The 25,513-nt window shown below is 49.5% G+C and overlaps 1 protein-coding gene across 4 annotated transcripts in view; it reads right to left on the reverse strand.

Annotated features, from left to right (window-relative positions):
• Fgd5 (FYVE, RhoGEF and PH domain containing 5) overlaps positions 1 to 25,513 on the reverse strand; it is a 164,012-nt gene that overhangs the window by 54,475 nt on the left and 84,024 nt on the right. For all 4 annotated transcript variants that reach the window (XM_055628544.1, XM_055628546.1, XM_055628545.1 and 1 more), the window contains exon 3: positions 5,356 to 5,485. In XM_055628544.1, the coding sequence (XP_055484519.1) occupies positions 5,356 to 5,485 (130 nt within the window). The remainder of the gene's footprint in view (positions 1 to 5,355; positions 5,486 to 25,513) is intronic.

Genomic DNA, 25,513 nt, shown 5'->3' on the forward strand with positions numbered 1-25,513 from the left:
GAAAGAAAGAAAGAAAGAAAGAAAGAAAGAAAGAAAGAAAGAAAGAAAGAAAGAAAATAAATTATCAGGTTTCTCCCTCTTCCCTGAGATGTCCACACTCTATCCAGGAGCCCTTTTCCTGGTACCACGGTTTGTCTGGCTCATGTCTTACAGAACTAAGCAGCCCCCAGCCCAGCTTGGGAAACACCTCCAGGCTACCACCAGTCAGCCTGCAGCAGGGTGCTGGCGCCCAGCAAGGGCAGAGTGCTCATTAAGCATACCATGGTTGAGAAAGGAGTGAGGACACTGAGAAGGGGCATGTGGGGCAATATGCATGAGTCGGTACCCGGCAGGTGCACACCTGAGCTCCAGGTGTGTGTGAGGACTTATGGGAAGCACTCGTGTTTAGTTGGCCATGATCTTGGGGAAGGGACAAAGGAGACTGTGTAAGTGGAAGGGCTGAGGCCAAGGTCAGCCTAGCAGGAGCTGTGGTATGGGCAGGAGGGCAGCCGTGGGCCCAGCCTTAGAAGACCTTTCTTCTGGCAGGGCATGGCTGGAAAGGGCCTGGCCCTCAGGGAAGTGTGGCTAAGTGCAGCCTGTAGGGAGGAGGCATGGGGAGGAGGTACAGGGAGGAGGTGTAAGGAGGTGTCGGATCCTGGCTGGGCACTCGTCTCCTGGGAGCTGGTATTTTGCCTGAAAAGTCCCCGTTAGCGGGCAAAGCACACTCATTGTTGGGCAGTAGGGTGCGCCAGCCTGTGGCCTCTGAATGCCTTTTACAGCAGAGCTATTTTTAAGTCCTTCTTGATTTTCCTTTCTTCCTCTCTCTTCCTTTCCTTCGACCTACACCCTTTGTGTATCTGAGTAGGAGAGGGCGAGGCCAGACGCAAAGGTGGACCAGCTGGATTTGGCTTCCTGTCCTGTTCCCGCCCACAAACATCTTGGAAGGGTAGAGCTCACCACTGTACCCCAAACCTCCCTCCTGGGCTTCTCCAGGAGCTACTACTAACTGTTTACTTCTCTTTAGAGGTAGCCATGCCTGGGAAGCCTGCTCCTGTCTTGCTTCCTGCATAAGGCTACACAAATGTGGAGATAGAGTTCTCTGCCTGTGGAGCCAGAAGACTCTTCGAGCTAGGGCAGCACGAGGAGAGGAGAGGGAACAAGGGATCTCTCCCTGGACTCTCCCCTACCCCACCCCCAGCACTGTGAAGAAGATGCCCTGCTTGGAGACTTCACTGCCTGTTACCAGCCACAAGGCCTTGGGCCTTGGGGAACTTGAAGCTAGGTCAGCGTGGGCTGACTCTGGGTGCAAAGTTGCAGCACTCGTGGAAATCAAGCACATGGTTAGCTCCTAAGAGCTTCCCTGGAGGGAAGGTTTTTGTTTGTGGTGTGGGGTATGGAGACCAGGACCTCAAGCACAGGACACAGGCACCCTTCCACTGAGTTGCACACCCCAACCAGGAAAATCCGCTCTCGAGTATGGGGAGGTGAGAGAGCACCTCAGGCTTCTGACAATTTGATCCAATTTCTGTAAAAGCAACCCTGCAAACAGTACACGCTACTCACGTTCACAATGACCCACAGGAAAGAAGTGAGGGACAGTTCTAGAAGAAGTTCTGTGAGAGTTGGGTGAGAGGGTTCAAGACCTCTGGGCACCAACTCCTGTCTGGAGTGATGCTAGCAAGGAAAACGAAACTTGCTTGTTCAGTTGTTTGTTCTCCCTTCCTGTGTACGCATGTGTGGATATGGGTGCGAGCCAGTGAGTACAGAGGCCAGAGGTCAACCCTGTGTTTGTTTCTTGCTCACTCTCCACCTCAGTTTTTGAGACAGAACCTCTCACTAAACCTGGAGCCCATTGACTTGACTAGATTGCCAGGCTAGTGAGCTTCAACAATTCACCTGTCTGCCCCAGTGCCAGCGCTGGGGTCATAGACACATACCATTGCAGCTGGCATTTACATGGGAAGCAGGGAGCAAACAGTCTGACAAGGAAATTATTCACTGGGCCATTCCCCTAATCCAGGAAAACCTAGTTTTAGAGGTGATTTCAACTCTGGCATATCTTGCAAGCCTCACAAAGGACAGCAGCAAAAGTCCAGCTCCTCAGAGGGAAGGGGGCTTCTGGAAGAGACCAGCCCTTTGGCTCTCAGAATAACAGGATGCTCCTGGCCCGACTCAGCCCAGCCTTGGCTGGCTATTGGCTCTATCTAGTATGACCCCAGCCAGATCAGCCTGGAGTCACTTGACCTTGGCAACTGCCACTGTCTTTACTGTCCTGCTGCACAGTGTCACACTCCTGGGCTCCAATATCTGTATGTTCTAGCTGCATAACAGACATGGCTCTAAGTCTCTAGGCCCTGCCTGTGTACCCACCCTGCAGCAGCTGCCACAATTATTAGTTCAAGTTCACAGACAGGAAACCAAGGGACACAAGAGTTAAGAAGTTGTCTGTCATTTAGCTGGCAAGTAACAGCTGGGTTTGAACCAACTCTTGGTTGCTTCTTGCCTCTGAGTGCTCATGAATGTCCAGGGCCTTAGGACTTCACTGATCTACAGTGGTCCCAAGCAGGTCAACAATGTCTTCCTCTCCTCCATCCTGTGCCTCTCCTCCTGCCCCCTTCCTCCTGGATTCTCTCCCCTCTTCTCTCCTTCTTTCCTCCTGCCCCTTGGATTCAGATGCATCTGTGTCCTTGCCAGGGCCTCTGGCTATATTCTCACATCTGTCTTGTTGGACCATCCCATGACTCAGCAACATTCTCATCTTAGATATGGGGATGCTGATGGGCCAAGGTGACAAAGCTGGAGGAGGGGCAGCATGTGGCCTGTGTGACAGGCACTAGTTCCAAATCCCTGCCATTGGTCCCCTTCTGCTTCCAGAGATGCCCAGGAGAGCCAAAAGCCTCTCTAAAAGGTACCAGCAATGTAGGCTTCTCCTTCCTTCCAGCAAGGAGTTGGGGCTCTTTTAGAGGGAAAAAGGTGTGGAGGGAGAAAAACAAAGACAAACTAGCCAGACCCCTGTTTAGGTCCCTAAGCCTTCCAGCTATCAGCAACATGACCCTGGGTCAGCAACTTGCTCACTCTGAGCCTATGTCTTCAGCTGTAAAAAAAAAAATAAAGGGGGTGGGGGAGATGGAGGTGCCACATCCTCTCCAGTGTCGTCAGTGTAACATATCAATAGATTGTGCTGCTAGACGGGAGAAGTGTTTCCCTTGGGAATAGGCTCCCTGGAGGTCCCTGGCAAATGCCACCCCCCATGGCCAAAAAGATGTATTCTGAGAGTCCCACACTTCCTCGGTTGCAGGGTTGGATTAATGGGCTTTTTACTGTTTCTCTATGATTCTTGGAACAGCACAATTAACTATTCAAGGAAACACATTTCTGATAGATTATTAAAAGCTTTAGCAAGAATAGAGTGGAAGAAAAATAAAATCTTAGGAAAAGTAATGAGTCAGATTCAGTATCAGGAATTGCTTGTGAAAAAACCAGACATTGTAAGTAATAAAGGGGCAAGAGTTTTAGGCCTTTCTAAAGAAAATATTTAATCAGGATCTGTCAAGATAAATGCTCTGGATATTCCCACTGCAGTAAAACTACTACAAAACCATTACCAAACACAGGTGTTTATGATGAGGCAGAAAGAAGATAGGTAAACATAGGGGGTCAGAAGGTTTTATATTATACTATGAGTTTTATGGACAGGCTAGCTCAAGCATCTTATCTCTAAGGAGGATTGTAAATCCTTAGCAAGACAAACAGTAGAAATTCCCCTAGTGCTTATCTTTAAGGAGGATTGTAAATCTTTAGCCGACTTGGCCTTCCCAGTCCCTGGCCTTCCCCTTACTAATTAGTAGCAATAAAACTGCGTAAATAGCCACGAGTTTAAAGTTTTATGTCCCTTGTTTGCTTTGATTGAAAACTTTTAGGCAAAGATTTTTTTGTAGACACTGCTTTATACCAGGTTGCCCTTTCAGTTAAAATGTAAACTTTGTATTGTTGGTAAAAGTCTAAATGATCCGGGAAGTATGTCAACTTCAAGGTGCTTCTTTATGTAATCACTATATAAGTGTTAGCTTGACTTCAGTAAATCACAGCAGATTCAAAACACTCCTTGGTGTGGTCTCTGTCTGTCATCTGCCTAACCCATGCCTTCCTGAAAATCCAAACCTCTGATTTCCTGCGGTTGTGGGACCCCGGCATGGAGGTGTTGATGCCAGTTATGAAACACTGGGGCTACACTGTGGAACAGCAGCAGAAGGGAGAGGTGGTGGCAGGGCAGAGACAGGGGGAGAACTAGGAAGGACAGGAGTGGGGCTGGGAAGGCTGTTGAGAGCCAGGGTGGTAGAGGAAAAAGCAGGAGGACCTGAGCAAAAGCAGCAGGGCAAGAGGCAGCGGCGGGTAAGGCAGGGACAGGAGGAGGCAGGGCAGGGCAGCGAAATAGCACGGATAGGCTCTTTCTTGGGGCTCCTACACAGTTTAGGAGGGACATGAGGATGCAGGGCAGGGCCGAAGGAGGCAGAACAGGGCAGTGAAACAGCATGGATAGGCTCCTTCTTGGGGCTCCTACTCAGTTCGGTTGGTAACTTTGGGGAAACAGCGTTCAGAGACACAAGTGGATTTTTAAAAGAAGCCAAAGTCTGGCTACAAAATGAAAGACAGTTTACTTCCCAGAAGTTTGGTGAGAGCCAGGTCCCAGCCAAGATTTGTTCTCCTGCCACTGGGAGAAGCTGAAATGCACTGGGGAGGGGGGACAAGAAAAGAAAGGGGAGACAGATTCTGGAAGGGCTTTTGGGGAAGGTGGTCAGACAATGGCCATGGTCTAAGCGGAGGTCCAAGGCAGAAACCACTGACTGAAGGGTGGCAGTCAGTGGGAGGCACTGCCACAGCAAGCACGTAGGGGAAAGAGGTGCTACTTCCATCTAACTGATGTGCCAAGCCATGAATAGCTCTGGTCTCTATCAGGACAAGAGTCACTCTGTGTCCCTTCCAAACAGCTTCTCCATCACCTCCTTCTGCCGTAAGCCTGATGCACAGAGAGACAAAACCACAGAGCATCCTAGACTCTGTTTTCAGTCAACAACACTCTCCCCATTCTCTTGATTCCCACCTCACAGGTGAGAAAACTGAGGCCTAAACACACTAGAATCTGGGTCTATCTTGATGCAGAGCATGCATCTCCATTCTGTGTCACCCACAAAGACCTTGGGAAACCCCAAACTTCTTCGAACAGGAAGTGTCTCTGGCCACATGTCTGAGAGCCACAGGTACTGCCCAGTGACTGAGGAGTGGCTGCAGAATAGGAAGTGGTCTTTCCCATTCTCTCCACCTCCACATCCCTGTCCCCTAGATCCTTCCCCAGCCCCTCACCTGGAGGTACCCTACCTTGTGTGTAAGGCTGGGGTCTTTTGAAGCACTGTCCTCCTCCTCTGAGCTCCCCTGTTCTTCGTCTGATGTGAGGTCCTCTCTGGGGGCCGCTGAGACGGGACAGACCTTGTAGGGCTCAGTGTAGGCGCTAGGCAGATCGAGAGAGAGGAGGGGTTAGAGTTGCTTGTCTGGCCCATTTCACAAGTCCCAGTGAGCGCTGGAGAGGGACCCAGTACACACTCTCTTCCCCACTCTGGTTGCAGTAACACCCTTTCAGTACATGAAACAAGGCAAACTCTCTGTGGCCCTGGTTTTATACATGCTGTCTGAGACAACCCCGGGTCCCTGTCAGGTCCATGCAGGTTAAGACACTAAGGAAAGACCAAAGCAATCCAGTCCAAGCTCAATTGAGGCTCCCTCCCAACAGGTCAGACCTTTGTTCATTTCAAAATGTTGGATGTGAGCCTCTTCTTTTGAACCATGAGAGCGGACAGTGTCTCTTGCCATGGGCTACCTGCTAACGCACAGGAAAAAAGACTCCAGATCAGGTCTGCTGTATGCTGGAGTCTCTCTGTGTCTGCCTTCATGTCTGTTGTGGCATCATAGGTGTCGGGGGCCATACCACCTCCTGCCTATGTCTATGATATCTGATTCCATCCTTACTGTCTACCTGTCTGTTTGTCATCCACTGGTGTAAGGGACCTTGAAATCCATTCTGTTCATGTGGCTCTTTTGCTGAAAACTCTTTGTAAGCATTCTGACATTGTCTAGATTGCCTCTCATGGATCAGCCTGTCCCCCATATCATGCTGATTAAGAAAGTAGGCAGATGGGAGGAGGGTCTGGGGCAGTGGGTAAAGTGTCTGTCATGCAAGCATGGAGACCTGAGGTCATGTCCTCAGCACCCAGGAAAAAGCCGAACATAATGGCTTGTACCTATACCCAAAGATGGGATGGCGGTAAAAATGGGCAACCCCTGGAGCTCACTGGTCAACCAGCCAAGGGGACAAGTTTTATGTCTAGTGAAAGAGCCTGTTAGTTCTTGAAAAAGAACTAAGGTAGAGAGCAATATAGGAACTCAGGGGCCAAGGTAGCGGCATGTGCCTTTAATCACAGGACTCAGGAGGCAGAGGCAGGTGAATCTTTGAGTTAAAGGCCATCATGGCCTACACAAGTTCCAGGCCAGCTAGTGCTACACAGTGAGACCCTATGTGAAAAAAATGGGATGAAGACACCTTTGTTGAATTCTGACTTCCACACACATGCACATGCACATACATGAGCACACACCTACAGGAGCATGACACATGAGAAGGGGTTGTGACAATTTGCCAGCTTGGCTGGAACCCTGCCTCTATCTCTTTAAGCGAGTTTTTCCCTTCTGTTTTTTTTTTTTTTTCTATTTTTTACCCATTAAATGGGTGGGAAATGATACAGGGGTCCAGGATGTCCTGGGGACTGATGGTGTTAGATGTTAGGGTGCTGTCCCCACAGCCTGACAGCAGCAAATGATTGCATTGATCATTGCCTAGCCCACTGGAATAAAGAAACCACTTGCAGGCCCATCCTCGTATTGACTGGTTTCTCATTTGCTCTCTGGTGGCCCTCTCTAGGTGGCTTGGAAATGATAAAAATGCCCCCACCTCTATGGTAACTCAATGCTGGATGAAACAGTATGAGAGTCAGGTGGCTAGGTCAAGTTCAGTGACTAAGAGGCCTGGAACCCATCAGGAAGAAGGTGTCTCCACAAGGCGTTAGGTGAGTCACTCAAAGTAATGATCAGCCTCAACTGTCCACTGGATTGGGTTTGGAAGAGCCAAGGAGACTCACTACTCATTCTGTTGGTTGTGTAAGGCATTCCAGAGAGGGCCAGTAAAGGACTAGAACCACTGTGAATGTGGGCAGCTCCATCCCTGAGGCTGGAGGCCTGGGGGAGGGCACAAAGCAGGAGGTGGCTGCCAGCTGGGGGAATTCTCCGTCTCTGCTTCATGGACATCAGGAGCAGTTCCACCACACCCTGCTTTCCACAAGAGACTGAAACTGTTTGAAGCCATGAGCCATGGCCAACCTTTCCTCTTTGGAGATGTTTCTGTCAGGTGTCTAGTGACAAAGCTGACCAATACACACGACTTGCTTCCAGTCTGTCAAGCTGGGGTCAGTGGGCACCACTGGGTCACGTAAGAGCACCAGGGTGTAGATGGCTACTTTCTAGCATTGATGGCATCCTTCTTAGCCTGTGAAGAACCACCACTAGCTTCCACCAAGCTGTGTCCTCCCTCTGCGTCCATTTTAGGTTTAAAGAGAGCATGACAGGCTGCCTACTGCCTGTTACCTTAATTGACCCGCCTAATGAGCCCGGGCCTTTCCAGCAGCCTGGAGTTGTAAAACGCCGTGTCTCCTCTGTGACTGGGCCTCGCGCTGTCCAACTCTGACCATGAACTTCCATCTCTAACAACATAGTCTAAAGGGCCTCATAACTTATCAGAAAGCATTCCCTCTTGGGAACTTCTAGGCAAGCTTGAGCCTGCAGTCCACCCCAGCTGGAGCTAGATGTGTGTGACTGAGGCCAGAATGTGCACCTCTTCTGGCCAGCCTGTCAGGGAGGGGAGGGGGATAAGGCGGAGCTCTCTGCAAGCTGGAAAAGTTGGGATGGAGACAAGTTAGCAAATATGATGATGGCGGTTAATAGAACCGCTGGAAGAGCCAAGGAGAGGACAGAAAGGAGGGTGGGGGACAAAATTGGGATTTCCAAACACTTGGCCTTCACTTCTGACCATTGCCTCCCCAGTACTTTCTCAGCATACAGACAATCCCTCCAGGGCCTGCCCAGGTGGCCACTTCCATTAAAAATTAATTTCTCTCCAATCCCATCCTTTCAAACAGCCACTGAGAACTGTCACTTCCATTCTGAATGGGACAAAACACAGAGGAAATATGATGGGGTGGAGAGTGACTTTTAAGTGACTGGATTGATGGACTCACCATCAATCCAGGGCTCCCACACTGGGCCTCAATTTCCACATCTTCATAATGGAGGTGGAGAGTGGACAGAACATGCAGGGTCCAAGGCCAGGCTTCAGGCATCCCACAGCCTGGCCGGCCTGCTGCAGCCTCCCATCTGCAAGAACTCTGCTCTATTCCTCCTGAGGAGAACGCCCCCTGTGCCTGGGGTCAGCCAAGGGGTAGATAGCCTTGTAACGTTTCCCAGAAAGGGCTCCAAGGCGAGGCTTTTAAGAGAACTCAATTTCCATTTCTTGCTAAGTAAAAACAAGCCATTTTGCTCCCTGACCTGTGACGTCTCCTCCAACATAGCCCTGGGGGTTGGAGGGATTGTTTTCCATTTTGGATAGCTCTTCTGAGACGTGACTCACAGACCATGAATTCTACCCTTGCACCAAGCACGAGTCACTGCTTTTTAGTGTGCTCAGAGGGCTACTCACCTGCCACCATGTCTAATGAGCAAAATGCTCTTACTCCCATGTCCTTTAATTGTGTGCAAGAGGTCCCTGGGTCATAGCAACCAACCCAGCCTGCTTTCTCTATTCTAAACCTCATGTCAACAGGTTCCATTGTATGAGGACTTTTTTGTGTCTGGCTTCTTTCTCTCAGTATGTTGTGTTGAAGGTTCACGCCTGCTGTTGCAAGCATCAGTGCTTTATTCCTTTGTGTGGCTAAATAATACTCCATTGAATAGACAGGCCATAATCTGGAATGTGTCTGGGTAGTATTGTTGTTACTGGGGCTTCTGGAAGGCTGGCGCACCAGTTCTTAAGCAGCTGTGTGTGTCTCTTCTAAGCTGTACATACATGTATGGGACTGCCAGGCACATGGTCACTATGTGTTGCAAATCTATAGGAACCACAGGATTATCTTCTTATGGTTTTAGATTCCCTTCCAGCTCTGCATGAGTGTCCAGGTTCCTCCCTATCCTAGCAAACACTTGGTTGGTCTTTCATTTTAAAGGAATTTTCTGATCCTTGGGCTCAGCTCAGCCTTCTCTTATCCCATACAAATCCTGCAGTCTCTTCTGGCCAAAGAGGGGAAAAAGAAACCATGACTGTGACCATTAAGGTTTATTTTTAGATAACTGATGAGGCTCAAAGTCTAGTAATGTAAAGCTTTTTTAAAGATCTGCAGAACTCATAAAATGACAGGCTGATCTAAAGAGGTAACATTCCAGAACAATCCACAAGGCAGAGTTGTGAGCTTGCTGATGCCAATGATGCTTTGGGATCTAGCCTGGGCAAACAGCAGCCTCTGCTCCCATCAGGTGAGTGTCCCCAGAGGCCCTAGGGTATCTAGGCTGGTGCTACTAAGAGGTGTTGGACCTTTAAGAGGAGAGGCCTGGTGGAATGAAGTTATACTAATGTTCCCTTGAAGGGGACAATGGAACCCTGGAACCATCCTTGTCCTTCTTCCCTTCCCCCTCCCCCTCTCCTCCCATCCCTGGCTGTGAAGGGTGCAGCTTGGCTCTGCCATATGCTCCCATAATGATGTTCCCCCACAGGCCCAACTCAATGGAGCCAACTGAGGAGGGACTGAAAGCTCTAAGGCTGTGGGCTAAAACAACCTTTCTCAATATGTAAGGAGATTGACTCAGGTATTTTGTTACAGTGATGGAAGCTGATGAACTCATTCAACTCAGGGTACTAGTATAGGCAACAGATGAGGATTCCATTTCTGATCCTTAGAGGCAGCTACACTGTTGGTATCTGGGCCTGCCTGATGGGCTGGCTCAGTGGGAAATAGAAATAGCAGTTTATCTGCAGAGATATGGGTATCCACAGTGCTCTGAGCGTCAGTAACACCTGCTAAGGCCCGTCCTGCAGAGGTGAGAGCCTCTTGGAATAGACTCTGATCTTGGTCCCCAGTGGGACTGGATGCCCAGGGTGGAGGATAGGGTACAAGGTATAAAATCTGTCTGCCTCAGGCCAGACCTGATTCTGCCACTTAGCAGTCCAAATGACCCTAGGAATGATACTCAGCCTGCCTCCCGGACTCAGTTTCCTAGTCTGTAAAGTGGGGGGTGGTAGTAAAACTCCCAGCTGAGAGTTTATGTGAGTATTGGCAGCGGGGATATACAGATGTGGATGACTCAGAGAAATGTCTGGTCATTTTATTCTGCTTCAGCCTTCTCAGAAGGCCAGGCTGACCCATGAGGCAGACAGAGCTCTTAGCACTGACCGACTGGTTGTCCCCCTCCCCCTCCCTTTGCCATCAGCTTGCTAGGTGACATCATGTGGGCTCCTTACCCTCTCTGGGCCTTGGTTTCCTCAACTGTTAGATAACAGGCTACTCCTCCTCTGGTGTCCTGTTTGTGACCATAGTTGCATAAGCTTAGGTACCAGTCACCAGCATCATTAAGGGAGGAATCAGGGGCACGGGATGTCTACGTCCCCCATGGCAGGTACCCAGCAGACTTGTACTTGGTGACTGTCTCCAGTTAGCTGCCCTGACTCCTCCAGCATCTCAGCCAGGACCCTGTGGTCCGCATATACAATACAGAGCTAGGCACACTGTGGGAGGTGCTTGAGAACTGGGCATTATCCAAGCGGCTCCCATCACTCCTACAGGGCTCTGAGGGAGTGCAGCTTCTGCTGAGAGCACTATAGTCGGCTACACCTCCATGGTTAAACAGCTGCCCTCCCACTTGCCCCACTTGTCTCTCTAGACCGCAGACACAGAGACAGGAGAACACCTGGAATGGATTTGTATCCCCAGGTCTATCGGTGCTCAGACTGAAAGGTTCTTCTGTCCTACTCAGCTTTCCTCACTGGCCTGGCCCAGAGGGGAAATACAGACACACTGGTCTATCATTTTAGAATAACTCAGCCACAAAAAAGCAGGAAGGGTGTGAGTGATTCCCCTCACTCTGACAGCTGGAGAGGATATAGTGGCCTGCGACAGTGGCATCTGAAGCCTCTAGGAGCCAGAAGAGGGGTAGCTGCCGGGTCACTGTGGAGGCCAGAAAGCTCACTCCTCCCCAAGCACAGCCTGTCAATAAAGCCAGCAGCAGCGCAGGAGAGGAAGAAACTGCATTCTGAGCACTCCCAGGAGCCAGGTGCCCTGTGTCAGGCAGCCAATATTAAATCTTTAGGTAAAAATAAATAAATACAGCATCTCAGGATTGTGTGTGTGTGTGTGTGTGCGCGTGCTCTCATCTATAATAAATGGTGAAATTTATATCTAAAAATAAAGAAGTGCAGCATCTCAGGATATATATATATATGTGTGTGTGTGCTTTCATCTTTAATAAATGGTGAAACTATATACATAATTTCTTACATATATCAATGTATTATATATATATGTATCAAAGAATTTTTAAAACTATACCTATATAGCCAGTGTTATATAAAAATATTTCAGGTGAAAAGGGACCATGAGAGAGTGAGCTGGATCTCAGGGGAGGGTATGGCTTAGAGACTTTCTTAAGATCACTCTTTCCCTCTCAAAGCCCTCCTTTCTTCAGAGTCCTCCTCTCTGGTATCTAGTTGGGGAAACTGAGGCTCTTTCAGGGCAAACAAACCCTTGCCCTGGCTGCTCCATGGCAGCCCCGTGCTGCACTGTGCCAGTGCCTACCGTGCTATCAACCTCTCAGATGTGAGCTGGAGCAGAGGGCACAGCCAGGCCTACACCTCTTCATGTGGCCCCTTGCTGCCTCTTCTGTCTTGGACAACAAGAGCAGATGCCTTGGGCAGACTGCCCATCCTGCAAGGTATGACGTCCTGGGAGGTACCAGGGGCACAGCATCCACGGAGCAACTGGCACAAAGAAACAAAGAGGACAGGTACCTGGGCATGGGCCTGACACACATGAACACAATAGTCACTTGTGGCTGGAGCATGACAGCTGAGTGGAGACATGGATCCATCACACCAACTGAAGCCTGAATATGTGGAGACTCAGGCCCAGAAGGTAAGGTGACTTCAGCAGGGCAAGAGCTCTTATCCTAAGGCTTATTGCTCTTCCCCTGAGAATGCACCAGGCTTTGGGAACTGCTTGCTGACCTAACTCCTCCTACCTACCAGCATATATCAGATGCTCAACAGATACCTGCTTATTAGGTATCTCAAAAAACAACACACAGCTGCCTGCACTGAGCCCCTGGATACTCCTGCAGGCACCACTGGGGACCTATAGGCAAATAAGCTGTACCTGGCATCCATGCCCTACTGGACAGCAGACAGCTACACAGATAGCAAGGTGAAGCTCCAGCCCAGGAAGCACACTGCCACCCACTTCCTCCGATACCTAGGTCTGGGACTGACTAGGGGGGCTGCCATGCACAGAAGAAGCACAGCTTAGTCAAAGGAGGACACTCCTGGGGAGGGTAAGCTAAAGGCACAGAAGAGAGAGCACCCAGTCTAGAGCGAAGCTGGGGTGAGATGCTGACGTGTGTGTATTGGGGGGAGGCTCTGTGTGCACCACAGGCCCCTACCTCTGCAGCCAAGAGAGGCTTTGGCCTGGACACTGATCCTGTTATAGTCTAGACCCTGTTGTGATAGGAGAATAGAAACAATAGCAACCCCCCTCCAAAAACAAATCAAGATTAATATGTGGAAGAAGTGGTTTGCAGAGGAAGATTAGGCGCCCTTCCTTACTCTGGCATCATCTTAGGAACAGAGCATGTGTAAAACCAAGTCAACCAAATATAAACTGGAGGGGAAGTGGGGGTTTTTTAAAGACCATATATCCTGTGGGGTTTTGTTTTTCTATTTTTTGGGGGTGGGGTGGGGCTCTGTCCTCAGCCCATTTCTACTCATGGGAGTGCTTTTACTTTTTTTTTCTTTTTTAAAGATTTGTTTATTTATTTTATGTATATGAGTGCTCTGTCTGCATATACACCTGCACACCAGAAGAGAGCACCAGATCTCATTATAGATTGTTATAAGCCACCATGTGATTGCCAGGAATTGAACTCAGGTCCACTGGAAGAGCAGCCAGTGCTCTTAACCCCTGAGACACCGCTCCAGCCCTGTTTTTACTTTTCTTAATATGCTGCTGTCTGCTCCTACTCCATGCCTACCTTGAAAGACATGACTTCTTCATCTCTCTTTTTGGAGAGAGCTGCCAGGATTTCCACATCACCTGTACTATGTTTTTCTCCTAAGCTCTAATAAAATTGTCTATGGGCTTCCTTTTGATTCTATTCTTAAATTATTTTATTAACAAGACCAAGACACCTCAAAGGCAATCTAGGTTTCCTCAGTAACACTATCATGTTCTAGCACTCTGGCCCTGGTAGTCTGAGAACAGCCACAGAGAGAACAGGTTGGAGACTGGCCAAGGGCTAGGTAAGTGCAGGTATGGGAAAGCAGAGAGACCTGAATGGGGTATGGGAAACGAAGCCACCATACCTTAACTCATGTCTGGCACCAAATACGATACTTGCTTCTCTTTTATTTTTAGAGAGAAAATCATGTAGCCCAGGCTGGCCTTGAACTCTCTATATAGCTGAGGATGGCCCTGAGTCTCTGATCCTTCTGCCTCTACCTCTCCAGTGCTAGAACTACAGGAATTTGTCACCATGCCCAAGTTATACATCATTAGGGATCTAACCCAGGGTCTCCTGTATGCTAGGCAAGCACACTGTTAACTGACCCTGTTCCTAGCATCATTTCTCTTGTAATATGGCACTGGGTACATCCAAGTAGCTAAGGCACTATGGTGTTTGCACTCAGGCCTTAGCAGAGCCTGTGTGTAACTGTCACCGAGCCCGTTTTAGGTTTTCAGGGTTTATGGGGCTTTTGTTTGTTTGTCTGTTTGTTTGTTTGTTTTTTTCTTTTAAAGAAAGGTTCCACATTCCTACCCATCATAGGGAACTTCTGGGGCATAAAGCCAACCAACCTCACCCCTCAGATGCTGGGGCCACACAGAGCTGGCCTCGCCTTGCTGCCCTCTGAACAAGCAAGGAAAGCAGGGTCCAGCACAGATGGCAGATCAGTGCCCACAGCTCGCAGGAGGGTCCACTGTGGGGCAAGAGATGAGCATTCTCTGAGGAACTAGAGTGCTGTCCTCTTGGAAGCAACAAGCATGGGAGAGGGGCTGGGCTGCTTCTTCCTTCCCAGATAACAAAAAGCTTCGTCCTTGGGGTGGAAGAGGGACAGCAGAGTCCAAATGCACCTCCAGAGCTGGAGGTGGCTGTCTACCCTTCCTCCACCTCCCAGGCCTTGTCCTGCATTTCCTGTAAACACTGACACTTCCTCCCCTGGGACTGGCCTGGCAGCCCTGGGACCACACCCAGCCTCCTGACAGAACCCAGCACACAATGGCTGGCTGGGGCTCCAGCTGGCCACTCCTCGTCTCAGGCCTACCCAGGGATCCAGACCAAAACCGCCCAACTCTACACTCCAGTGTGTGTACACACTGACCGTGGCCCATGAGTTCTGGCAGGGGACAGCAACAGCTTAGACCACAGTGGGAACAGCCTAGCTGGGTGTCCACGGACTCTACCATGTTCTAGGCATTCCATCTTGGACAAACTTCCCCACCTCGGTGGCATCAGCACTTGCTTGCCTTGCTTCCTGGGTTACTGTGAGGAGTTAAGTGAAGACATGGCTCACTAGAATTCCTGATTTTAAGTGTTAAGTGTGAGCTCATTGATGAGGGTCACCAGGCCATCATCCTCCAGGGGTGGAGCCACCTGCAGTTAGATTTCTAACCTCAGAGAAGCTCATGGACTGTGTTGGGCTGGGGGGTTCTTTGCAGTAACTCAATAGCTGACCTTGAACAACCGCATTTCCCTGCTCTTTTTCTCTGCTTCCTCCTCTACAAGAGGGAAACAAGGAGCTAATGAGAAATGTATGGAAAAGCTGGTAGAAAGCTCAGGTTTGTGTGCTGGTGTGTAGACATGGCTAGAATCCCCAAACCCACAACCAGCCCCGCCTCCCCTGCCAAGCCTGAGTCCTCTTGAGTACCCCATTAAAAGAGGACCACCTAGAGCTTGGTTTCATTGTCCCTTGTGACCCTAGGAGTTGGACATAATCTGATTCCCATGTCACCAATGACATAATATGGACTTGAGGTAAGTTCACCAAGTCTGTTCCCTTTTCGCTTGTCCCAAGCCCTAAGTACAGACTGAACAGGGTTTCCTTACAGTCTAAGAACTGCATGATACTTTGCAACTTTCAAACACCTTCATACATCGTATTTCTGCTGATTCTCTTGGCTAGACTATACGGCAGGTACCATCACCCGCAACAAGGAGAGAGATGAGCCAGAGATGCCTGCAGAAACTACACCAGGACCCAGACCCCTGGCTAGAAGCTGTCCCTTCTGTTGGGTAATTCCTCTTCTGGTCCTGAGCCCTAGAGGACCCTGCATAGCACCCCCAGACTACCCTCTGCTGAGGGCACGTTAGAGCACTCTGTCTATACTCCAGTGGAGTTGTGGGAACATTCCTGGCTATCCCAAGGCTGGCTATCTGGAAGTAGTTATGACCTAGGTGGCTAAGTCTACCTTTTTTTTTTTTTTTTTTTTTTTTGGTCAGTAATTACTTTGAAATATGGATTCAGAGAATCCAGCAACTCTGCCAGCTGGCAGAATCCTCACCCCACACACCCAGGACAGACCATGACAATACAAGGCTGAGAAATCCACCCATCTCAGAGATCATTCTGGCTTGTGATGAAAGAAAGAACTAGAAGAAAGGCAATGAGCTAAAAACAGAACCCAAGGGCCATGCCTCCCTGAACCTTGCTGCCCAGTCCATCTTTCCACCCAACTTGGAGGACCCCAAATCCCACACGAAACATTCTCCTCACTGTGAAGATCATAGAATGCACCCAGATTCAACTAGAGAAACCAGTTAAATCCTAGGTGATGACTCATAGGAAAGCTGTGTCAACAAGCCCAAAGCATGCATTATTTAGTAGAGCTTCTATGACAGAAAGGTACCTGAACATAAACAACAGGATGGTGGCCCTGGGTTTCTACCCTAAACCCCGCTCCACTCTTTTGTCCTCCGAACACCACCTCCCAAGATGTGCTTCAATGCATATTCTCCCTCTGTCCAGCGGGATGCCACTTCCCAAGATCTTCCTCATCACACATCCCTCTTCTGACTGTGGAACTCTCAGCCCCAGGCTCGCTGCACCCTCCAGGCTCTGGGGATCCTCACTTAGAAATCTGGGATCTGAACATTAAGGCAGTTTTCCAACTGTCAGCTGGGCTGGCACAGCTCTGTAATCGGCCCTGAGTGACATCAAGGGAACAAAGACTTGAGGACCCTTCTGGCAAAAGCCTGCCTTCCGGTGTCTGCAGTGCTAGCCTCTGAACCCCTGTCCTGATAAACACCAACTGAAGTTAACAGAACCTCTTACCTTCCTTCAAACCTGCTAATTTCTTCCTAGACTTTCCAATATGAAGAAATGTCTAAAACTTTTTGGAGTGGAAGAGGAACTGCTGAATAAAACTATAATGACACAACAGCCCCATGTGTGGAGAGCAAGAGCCCAGCAGTATTCAAGTACTGGCTTGTTTGGAGGTGAAGCATCCAGTCAGCTGAACTCAGAACCCGGCACTGCACTCAGCCTCCAGGACCACTTCCTCCACCCTATTCAGACCCCTGGATCATAGCCAGCAGGGTGCAGCTGGACCAAATCTTACTGGACCAAATCCAGCCCCTCCACAGGACCTCTACAGGGTCCTTCTGCCTTTACAGTCACCCAGTGGGAGGGACAAAGGATGGGGTGATGCAGCAGGAGGATTCTGAACAGGGCCTTTGAGGGACAAAAATAACACCAAACCTGGAAGCTGTGGGCCTTTCTGAAAGAATCAAGGACTGCATTCCTAGTTATCTACCATACCTCAGGAAACACTCAAGCTGAAATCTGTCTGAGGACGTTTGTCCTGCTGCCATTCTACAACTGAGGAGAACATCCTTGCATCCCTATTTTCTGAAGCAATGGTAACTGGCCAGACCACAGTCCTCCATCAAGACCTCCCAAGAGACAGAGGCCAGCACATATGGAAGCCTCATGAGGAGAATCTGGGTCTCCATGTCACTCAAGCATGGCACTGTGCTAGCTCCTCAAACACACTGCCAAACCAGGTCCCCGAGAGTCTTCCTTTCACAGATGAGAAAACTCCTATGGAGAGATTGAAGCTACCAGCTCTAAATTATACAGCCTATAAACTAGACAAGCTGTAAGTCCAGCTTGCCCGACAATAGCCTGCACGCTTCTATAGGGTACAGAGATACAGGGGTGTCACCCAAGTACCCAGGCTGCTTCACTCTTACCCCAACTCAGTCCCAGATTCTCTGAGTGAGCCTGATCAGGATGGGTGGAATGACTCTTCCTTGAATCTAGTTAAGGACTCTGCTGGCAACAGGAACATCTCTCAAGGGGTAGATGAGGAACAGTGAGGAGGTCTGTTACAAATGCAGACTTCTGAAACACACCCCCAGGGAGTTAGTGTTCACAGTGGTCCCTGGAAACTACTAACTTTGATAAAATTTCAAAGGCATGCTAAGAATTAAGGAGTCCTATACCTGAACAGGAGAGTGGGTTCAAATCCCATTCCCTCAACTGGGCAATCTAGGCAACCTACATCTCTTTTTCTGGGCCTCAGTTTCTCTGCATGTCTGACAGGGATTGCTGTGAAGATGGGAAGAAGGTGAGGATGTCCTTTGCACACGTGTAGGTAGGGATAGAACTACTTCCGGATTCCTGCTTCCTCTGTTCATCAGACTGTTTCTTTGAGGGACAGCAGAAAGACCAAAACAAAGTTGCATGGCTAACGGATGGCCAGGCCTGCTGCAGAACCCTAGGCAAAAGACACTCTGCAGTGGGGTAACTCGGCATCGCCCCCAGGACATGTTCTAGAGAGGGTCTCTTAGGTTTCAGTGCAAAGAGAAAAGTGCAGTGGGTGCCAGGGGAATGAGTACGGCAAGTCTGCCAGGGAAACTTCCAGGGATACAGGGGACCCAGGCACCGCGCTGCTCCACACCGTGCACCTGAGCTCGCTATTTATGAGGCTTCTGCTGTGGCAGTTCTGGGACAGGTTTGGCACGAAGACCCTTCCCTTCATACAGAGTCACAGACTAAATCAAAAAGAAAATCAATCAAGTGAGCTGTGAAGCCCAAGAAGGAAAGGCACCAACTTAGACTCTCATTCTTGAAGAAGCACCAAGTATTCAACTCTCGGGATTTTTAAATTAAGAAGGAGCATGAAACGTCATTTGATAAATTTAACAAATACTTCAAACATCTATACATAGTGCCCCTGTCTTCTGTAGCCACAGTGGGGTGGAAGCAGAGCCAGGGTGCTGCTAGAGCCATCAGCCCATGGCCCTGTGGGTGGAGGAGCCAGGCTCTGACATCCACTCTTCTGTCCACCTACCCGCTGCCTCATCTTTGCTTCCAAAACAGTATTCAACAGGCAAGGCACCTTCGAGACTAAAGGAAAGAGGGCAAACCTCTGCCCAAGGAGCTTATGGTCTAGCAGGGAATGGTAACACAGGGATACACTCACTGTCACAAGCCAGGGAGGATGGTAGAGCTTTTATAACATATGAAAAGGACAGACTGCTTGCACTTGAGGACCAGGCTTTTGGCTCAAAGTGTGGTTTGGGGAGACACTAACGTAGAAGCTCCGGGCGGTGCAAGGGAATGGTATGATTTTCACTGACTGGTTCTGAGAGACTGTGATGAGTGCAGAGAAGCTGAGGCATGGATGAGTGAGGAAAGCCTTCAGGGTGGCTCTGGAGCGTCACTCCCCATAACCCCCTCGGGAAAAGTAAGTTAGGAATGGAGCGTATGTCCTCACAGGCTTGAGTGACACTGCAACAAAGGTCAAAGCCTTTGCTCTCAAACATTTTCCTGTTTCTGTGGCAGGACGGGGCCATGCTCACACATTCCTATCCTCCGGGACAGCCATTCAGTCCTCCGCTGCTGACCCCTGCCAAGGGAAGGGTAGGAAAGAATGGGGATGCCATCCTGAGACCTGAGGCCTTTCCACAGGGGTAGAAGGCTTAGCTGGGAATACTGTGAGTTGCTCTGAGGACAGCTTGGCTTGTTGTGTGTAGCAACATTTCTTCAGATCTCACAAAGCTGCAGCCGGAGCCGGGACACCACTAAATGAAAGCACACCCCACGCTTGGTCTCAGCTGAGCGCCCCGCCGAGCAGAGGACTGTGCCAGACATCTGGCCCTCAGCAGCACTGGTACTCTTCCAAGGAGGACTGCAGAAAGCATGGTCTAAAGACTGGCACGCTGGAGGACCAGGCAGGGGACCTCTAATCCCCAGGTGTGAGAAGTGGGAAGTTGGGGGCCTCAATCCTACCAGCCCAAGACAGCAATAGCTCTCAGAACTCCTCCCCAACTTGTGCCCTTTCTAGATAAGTGAAAAGGACAGTTCTAGGCACGTCCTTTGGTGTGACTTTTCTTCTATCTGAAATCTTATCTTTAAGAAAGCTCTTAACTAAGCCTGCTTATCTCTTTCCTCCATCCGTTCTGTGTCTCTAGATTATGAATTATTCACACAGCCCATGTCTGTTCATCAGTCTCCCATGATGCCACACAAACCAGGGCAGGACAGTGTTTAACCCAGCAGCCCTGGCACCCTTCAGCACACGCCAGCCCTGAGGGAACAAAGGCAGCCCAGGAATGGAGAATGACCATCTGGCACACACATGGTAGTGCCTCACAGTGACAACTCCCTGGTTGTCATTGTCTTTTTCTTCTTTTTTCTTTCATTTCTTTTTCTCTTTGGGTGTGGGGTGGATAGGCAGGGACATACTATGCAGCTCTGTCTAATCTAGAACCTGCTAGAACAGGCTGGCTTTGAACACATAGAGACCCACCAGCCTCTGCATCCCCGGTGCTGGGATTAAAGGCGTGCAGCGCCACCGCACACCCTGTCTTTCTGCTTATGAATGATCTTAGTGTAGCAAAATTCCCATCACAGGAGGCCCCAACTGATCTGGCTCAGGTGATCTCTGGTCATCCATCCATCTAAGAGGTACCATGTCAACAGGGGTCAACCCTCAACACTGCCATCTCACTTGTGGAGACAGCACAAACACAGGACAAGCAGAAGAGGCTCTCCTGAGCACCCCGAAGAATAGCAAAACTGCATCACTATGAAGACACAAAGAAGAGGCTGTGAGAGAACCTGGGCCCTAAGCCGAGCTTGGCAAAGGATCCCCATAATATGGGCATGAGTTCCGAGAAGTGTGTTGCTTAGTGTGTGCCCGACGCTGTGCTGGCTGTCATGGCGCTTTGACACAGTGAACTTGTTTTTATAGGTAGATGAATGCGCACTCTAACAGGGAAACAGTATAGAGCAGAAAACATTCAAGCCAGAAGGTAGCCACAGATCGCCACCCTAAGCATCATGCCCTGGACAGCAGTAAGTACTGCTCACATCAGCATTCCCTCAGACACGGGAGTGATGTATCATGTTAGCATGGCCCGATATAACCAGAGAGGAAACTTTTCATCTCCATTAGACTCTTAGGGGCCACCAGCATTAGTGGGGTCCATTTCTAGTAGAAATATGTGGTGTGTTGCTGTCTTATACAGTTACCTACTGCTCATCCATCTGCAGAACTCACTAAGGCTGGTCTCTCAGGATGTTTGCTAATTCAGAACATGCCCTAGTTTGCCTCTCTGTCGCTGTGATGAAACGCTCAGAGCAAAAACAACTTGGAGAGGAAATGGCTTGTTTTATAGCTCATCATTGAGGGAAGCCAAAAAGGGAACCCAAGACCAGAGCTTGGAGGCAGGAACTGAAGCAGGACCATAAAGCTGCTTGCTGGCTTGCTTCCCTATTCTGCTCAGTGTACCTTCTTATACAGCCTGGTGGGCTGGGCCCTCACCATTCAATTAGCAATCAGTAAAATGTCCCACAGACATGCCCATAGGCCAATCTGTTAGAGGTGATTTTTTTCAACGAATGTTCCCTCTTTCCAGATGTGTCAGTTGACAATCCAGACTAGCCATCACAGTGAGTTCAATAACACAGGCGGCCAGAAGGGTCACGTGAAATAAACAGGTGAAGACTCTGCAGGCGTGACACAACTACGTTCACGTTAAATGTCCCATGTTTGTTCGCACCCTACAAGACCAAACAGTCTGATTATGTCCACATGGTGGGTTTGTTTGCTTTTCATGTTCAGCTCCAAATCCGCTTTGTGTGTTAGGTATTGGGGGTGGAACCCAGTGCTTCAAAATGCTGGGTGAAACACCTCTCCCTTAGCCATTACCTCCTCAGCCCCTTTAGGGTTTTTGGTTTGTTTGTTTTCCTTAAAGATCTGAGGCAATGTCCCACTCTGTAGCTCAGACTGGCCTTGAGCTCGTTCTGTGGCCAGTCAGGACTTGAAATCCCCATCTCAGCTTCCCCTAGTAACTGCCAGTCCCAGCCCCAACATACTCTTAAATGTGGACAAATATGCAGGGAAGCTTTACCAGAGGTGTTTTAGGGCAAGGTAAGCATGGAAACAAGTAGATATCCATGGCTAGACTCCATGTAGTCACTAAAAAGAACAGGACAGAGCTATGTGGCCTGGTGAGGAATGATCTCTGTTACAGAGTCATCTCCAGAGAGAACGTCAATATGCCTCCATCTGTGTCTAGAGAAAAGGGGGACAGGGGCTTGAAAAGATAACTCAGCAGTTAAGAGCACTGGCTGCTCTTCCAGAGGTCAATTTCCAGCAACCACATGGTGGCTCACAACCATCTACAATGGGATCTGATTCCCTTATCTGGTGTGCATGAAGAGAGAGCATTCATATTATAAAACAAATAAAGAAATCTTTTTTAAAAAATAGAAAAGAAAGAAGGGGAAAGATCTATCTATCTATCTATTTATCTATCTATCTATCTATCTATCTATCTATCTATCTATCTATCTATTTATCTATCTACCTACCTACCTACCTTAAAGGTAAGGTGGATAGGCTCCTCTGTGGCCACAGACATGGATATGTTAGACCAACCATATAGGTCTTTAAAACCGAGAACTCGTCTGACTTGGGGGCTCACGTCTGTAATCCCAGCACTCATGCCCAGAAGACAGCGCCTGCTCAATGAGACCTTGACACGGGTTCAGTGAGACCCTATACGGTGAACCCAGCTAAGTCACGGGGCTTCTCAGCCACAGAAGTGAGAGAGGGAAATGAATGTGGTTTTAAACCATTAAAACAGTGGTTCCCAACCTGGGGGTCAGAAGACCCTTTCAAAGGTATCGCCGAGACCATCAGAAAACACAGAGATTTGAATTGCGATTCATAATAGTAACAAAATTACAGTTATTAAGTAGCAATGAAAATAATTTTATGGTTGGGGGTTACTACAACATAGGGAACTGTATTAAAGGGTTGCAGCATTCGGAAGATTATGAACGACTGAATTAAAGGTATGGTAAGCTGCAGCGCCTAGAAAAAAATATGCCATCTGAACCTCAGCATAGGCTTTAGGTTCACTTGGGCAAATGTTCCATTTTGTATATAGGAAAACAAAACACAGGACATGGGCAAGCAGCAGAGAGTTGCAGTGCCTTGGAGTAAAACAGAGCCAATGCTGCCTCTCACAGGGTGACCCGAGGCTCTCAGCCTAAAACATCTTATGAATGATAATTGGTCACTTCAGATGCCTAAAAACAATCACTGCGTCCATTTCCGAAGCAGGAGCTGGACTCACATGAAAAGCATCTGAGCTTCAGGGCAAGAGAAAGGGATGGACAGAGGCAGGCAGGACCAAGGCTAAGACTTAGAGATGCTGCCGAATGCAGGGAAAGGCTGGTCCTGAGGCCAGGGCCCCTTCATTACCACTTTGCCCCCGAGCCATTAGCTCTAATTGGTCCACTCAAAGAAGGTTAATACATGCCTGTCACCAAGGCATTGTGGGATAAATGCAGGTTGGCAGTCAGCCTTGGGGTGAGCAGTCCCCTCTCCTGGGATAACTGGGAGGCCGGCCAGGCCCCAAGCTCAGAGGACATTGTCTGGCTCTCCCCTCCACTTTCTGCAACTGCTGGGGGTGAAAGGCTCATAGTTAATCACAGGTGGTTTCAATGGAGGCTGAAAAAGGCCGGAGACAATTCAATCCTTCCACGCAGCAAGGGCAGGGCGTGGTGAAGGCTAGAGTGTAGGCCTGGCAGGTGACATGCTGGGTACCCCCAGCCCCTCCTCCCTCAGACAGACTGTGGGCTGGGGCTCTCTGTCTCCCTCAGTCCCTCCCTGCATGGAGCAATCTGCCATTGGCATTTCTCTTTAGTCCCCAGAGGCCTTTGTGCAAGTAGCTCCTTGCATTTGTAAAACCCTCTCACCCTTTATCACTGCAGATCCTCAAGTGTCCTGAGCCTAGCTCATATGCCATCGGGAAGCCTGGGAATGCCTCTAGGAAGACTTTCCTTCATGCCTGACCACTTCCCCTGCCCAAGATGCAGGGCAAGAAGAGTCAGATCTGTTCTGGCAGGAGGCATAAAGAGCCCTCAGTATCTCTGCTTCCTGCTTATTCAGGGTAAAGCCTGCAGTGAAATCACTGCCTGGAGTCAGACAGATTAGTTGAAACCTTAGCTTCTGCTCTCAGCCACGAGAGAGTCCTGCTCTAAGCCTGTTTCCTCACATGCACCTTGCTCCTCGGGACCTGGCTCATGGGCACTGCTCACCATCCTGGGTGCTCTTCCTGCCACCCAGCCTCCTTGAGCCTTCTCTGCCTTCTGCTTCATCACCAGGCCACTAAACTGATATTTACAGATGGACTTGGGAGCAGCCTTTGGACTGCCCACACTTCTCAGGACATGCAACAAACCTGATTTTGGCTGAGTGAATGCCACAGGGCACTTACGACTGTCCCTTCCCGCAGATTGGACCCACCGGGGAGGGCTGATGTTTGTCAGGGGGGCTGTAGGGTGGAAGCCTGACAGCTTTCAGGTGTGTCTTTCTGAGATAACACAGGCCTCTCAGAAGACACCAGTTGATTTGAAGATCTTTTAACAGCTGAGCTCCCACCCCTCCTCAAAGAGTGCCACGGACACAGGAATGAGTTGTCAGTGGTGGGAAGAGACTCTGAACACACGGGTGGGCAGGATGAGCACCTAGGTGAGGATAGGAGAAGAAAGGACTCAGTGTCCTCAGTAGAGTGACTGGATCCCCCTTTCAGATGCCAGACTCCATCCTTCATCCCGCTGGCCTGCCTCCCCTCTGCATACACAAAGCAGTCCAGCTCTCTTCCCTCCCTGTGTCTCAGAGTCCTCCTGTGTGCAAAGATTCCAGAGCAGCCCCATCCTTTAACAAAGCCTGGGGCCTTCAGGCGGACAAAGCTTTTTATCCCAGAAAGCAAGCAGCAGCTGGCTGAACCCTTGATCCCAGCAATCTACTGACTCACTCTGCAGCTCTGAACTGGCCTTGACCTTTGGCCTCTGGCCAGCAAGGAAGTTTGCCTTTGAACAGAGACCTCCTTGGAAACCAGATGGAGCATCTGCGAGGGGCTTCCCAAAGGGAGCATGGTCAGAGACTCCCAACACTGACATCATCCTTCTTTCCTTCATGATGACCAAGAACAGCCTGAGGTTTGGCTAAGGCCTGCCACACTCCACCCTAGGTCAGAGCTGGGAGCCTGTTCTCACTCAGATACTGGTCTCAAGACAGGACACAGGGGCTTTGCAGCCCTGAGCCCTCCATCTAATGCTGCCACCTGTAAGCAGTGTGACCCTGTCCCATACTCTAGGAGCTTCTGGTCCTTCCTGCTGTTCCCTGTGGAGTCTGAAGGAATCCTTCCTTCTTCAGGTCCCCCTTCACAGGCACAATCATACCAATAGCAGTTAATTCACAGAGAGCCAACCATGTGCCAGGCCCTGCCCCAAGCCGTTGGCACACGCCCTGCCTTACCCACAGAGACTGGTTGCTTCTAGCACCACATGTCAGGTGGAGTATTCTGAGAGCTGCTCACCTGGAGCCTAGCACAGCAAACAAGACTCCTGGCCCTAATATCCTCTGACTGCTCCTGCTGGCTCCTCACAGGAATCCTGAGCAAGTACCTAAAGAACCAGCCAACTGAATAGAATGGAAATGACTTGCAAACTGTAAAGTGCCTCAAGATATGCCATTTGATTAAGGTTCCAACTTACTGAGCATTCTGGGTTTTCTAGCCCAGATTTTGGAGTCATGAAAGGAAGTCCCTGGGCTGCCCTCTGCTTATGCAACCCAAGGCCAAAGGGGGATGGCACAGT

This window comes from Psammomys obesus, unplaced genomic scaffold (assembly GCF_907164565.1).
Source record: "Psammomys obesus unplaced genomic scaffold, mPsaObe1.curated_primary_1811, whole genome shotgun sequence".
NCBI classification, from domain to species: Eukaryota; Metazoa; Chordata; class Mammalia; order Rodentia; family Muridae; genus Psammomys; species Psammomys obesus.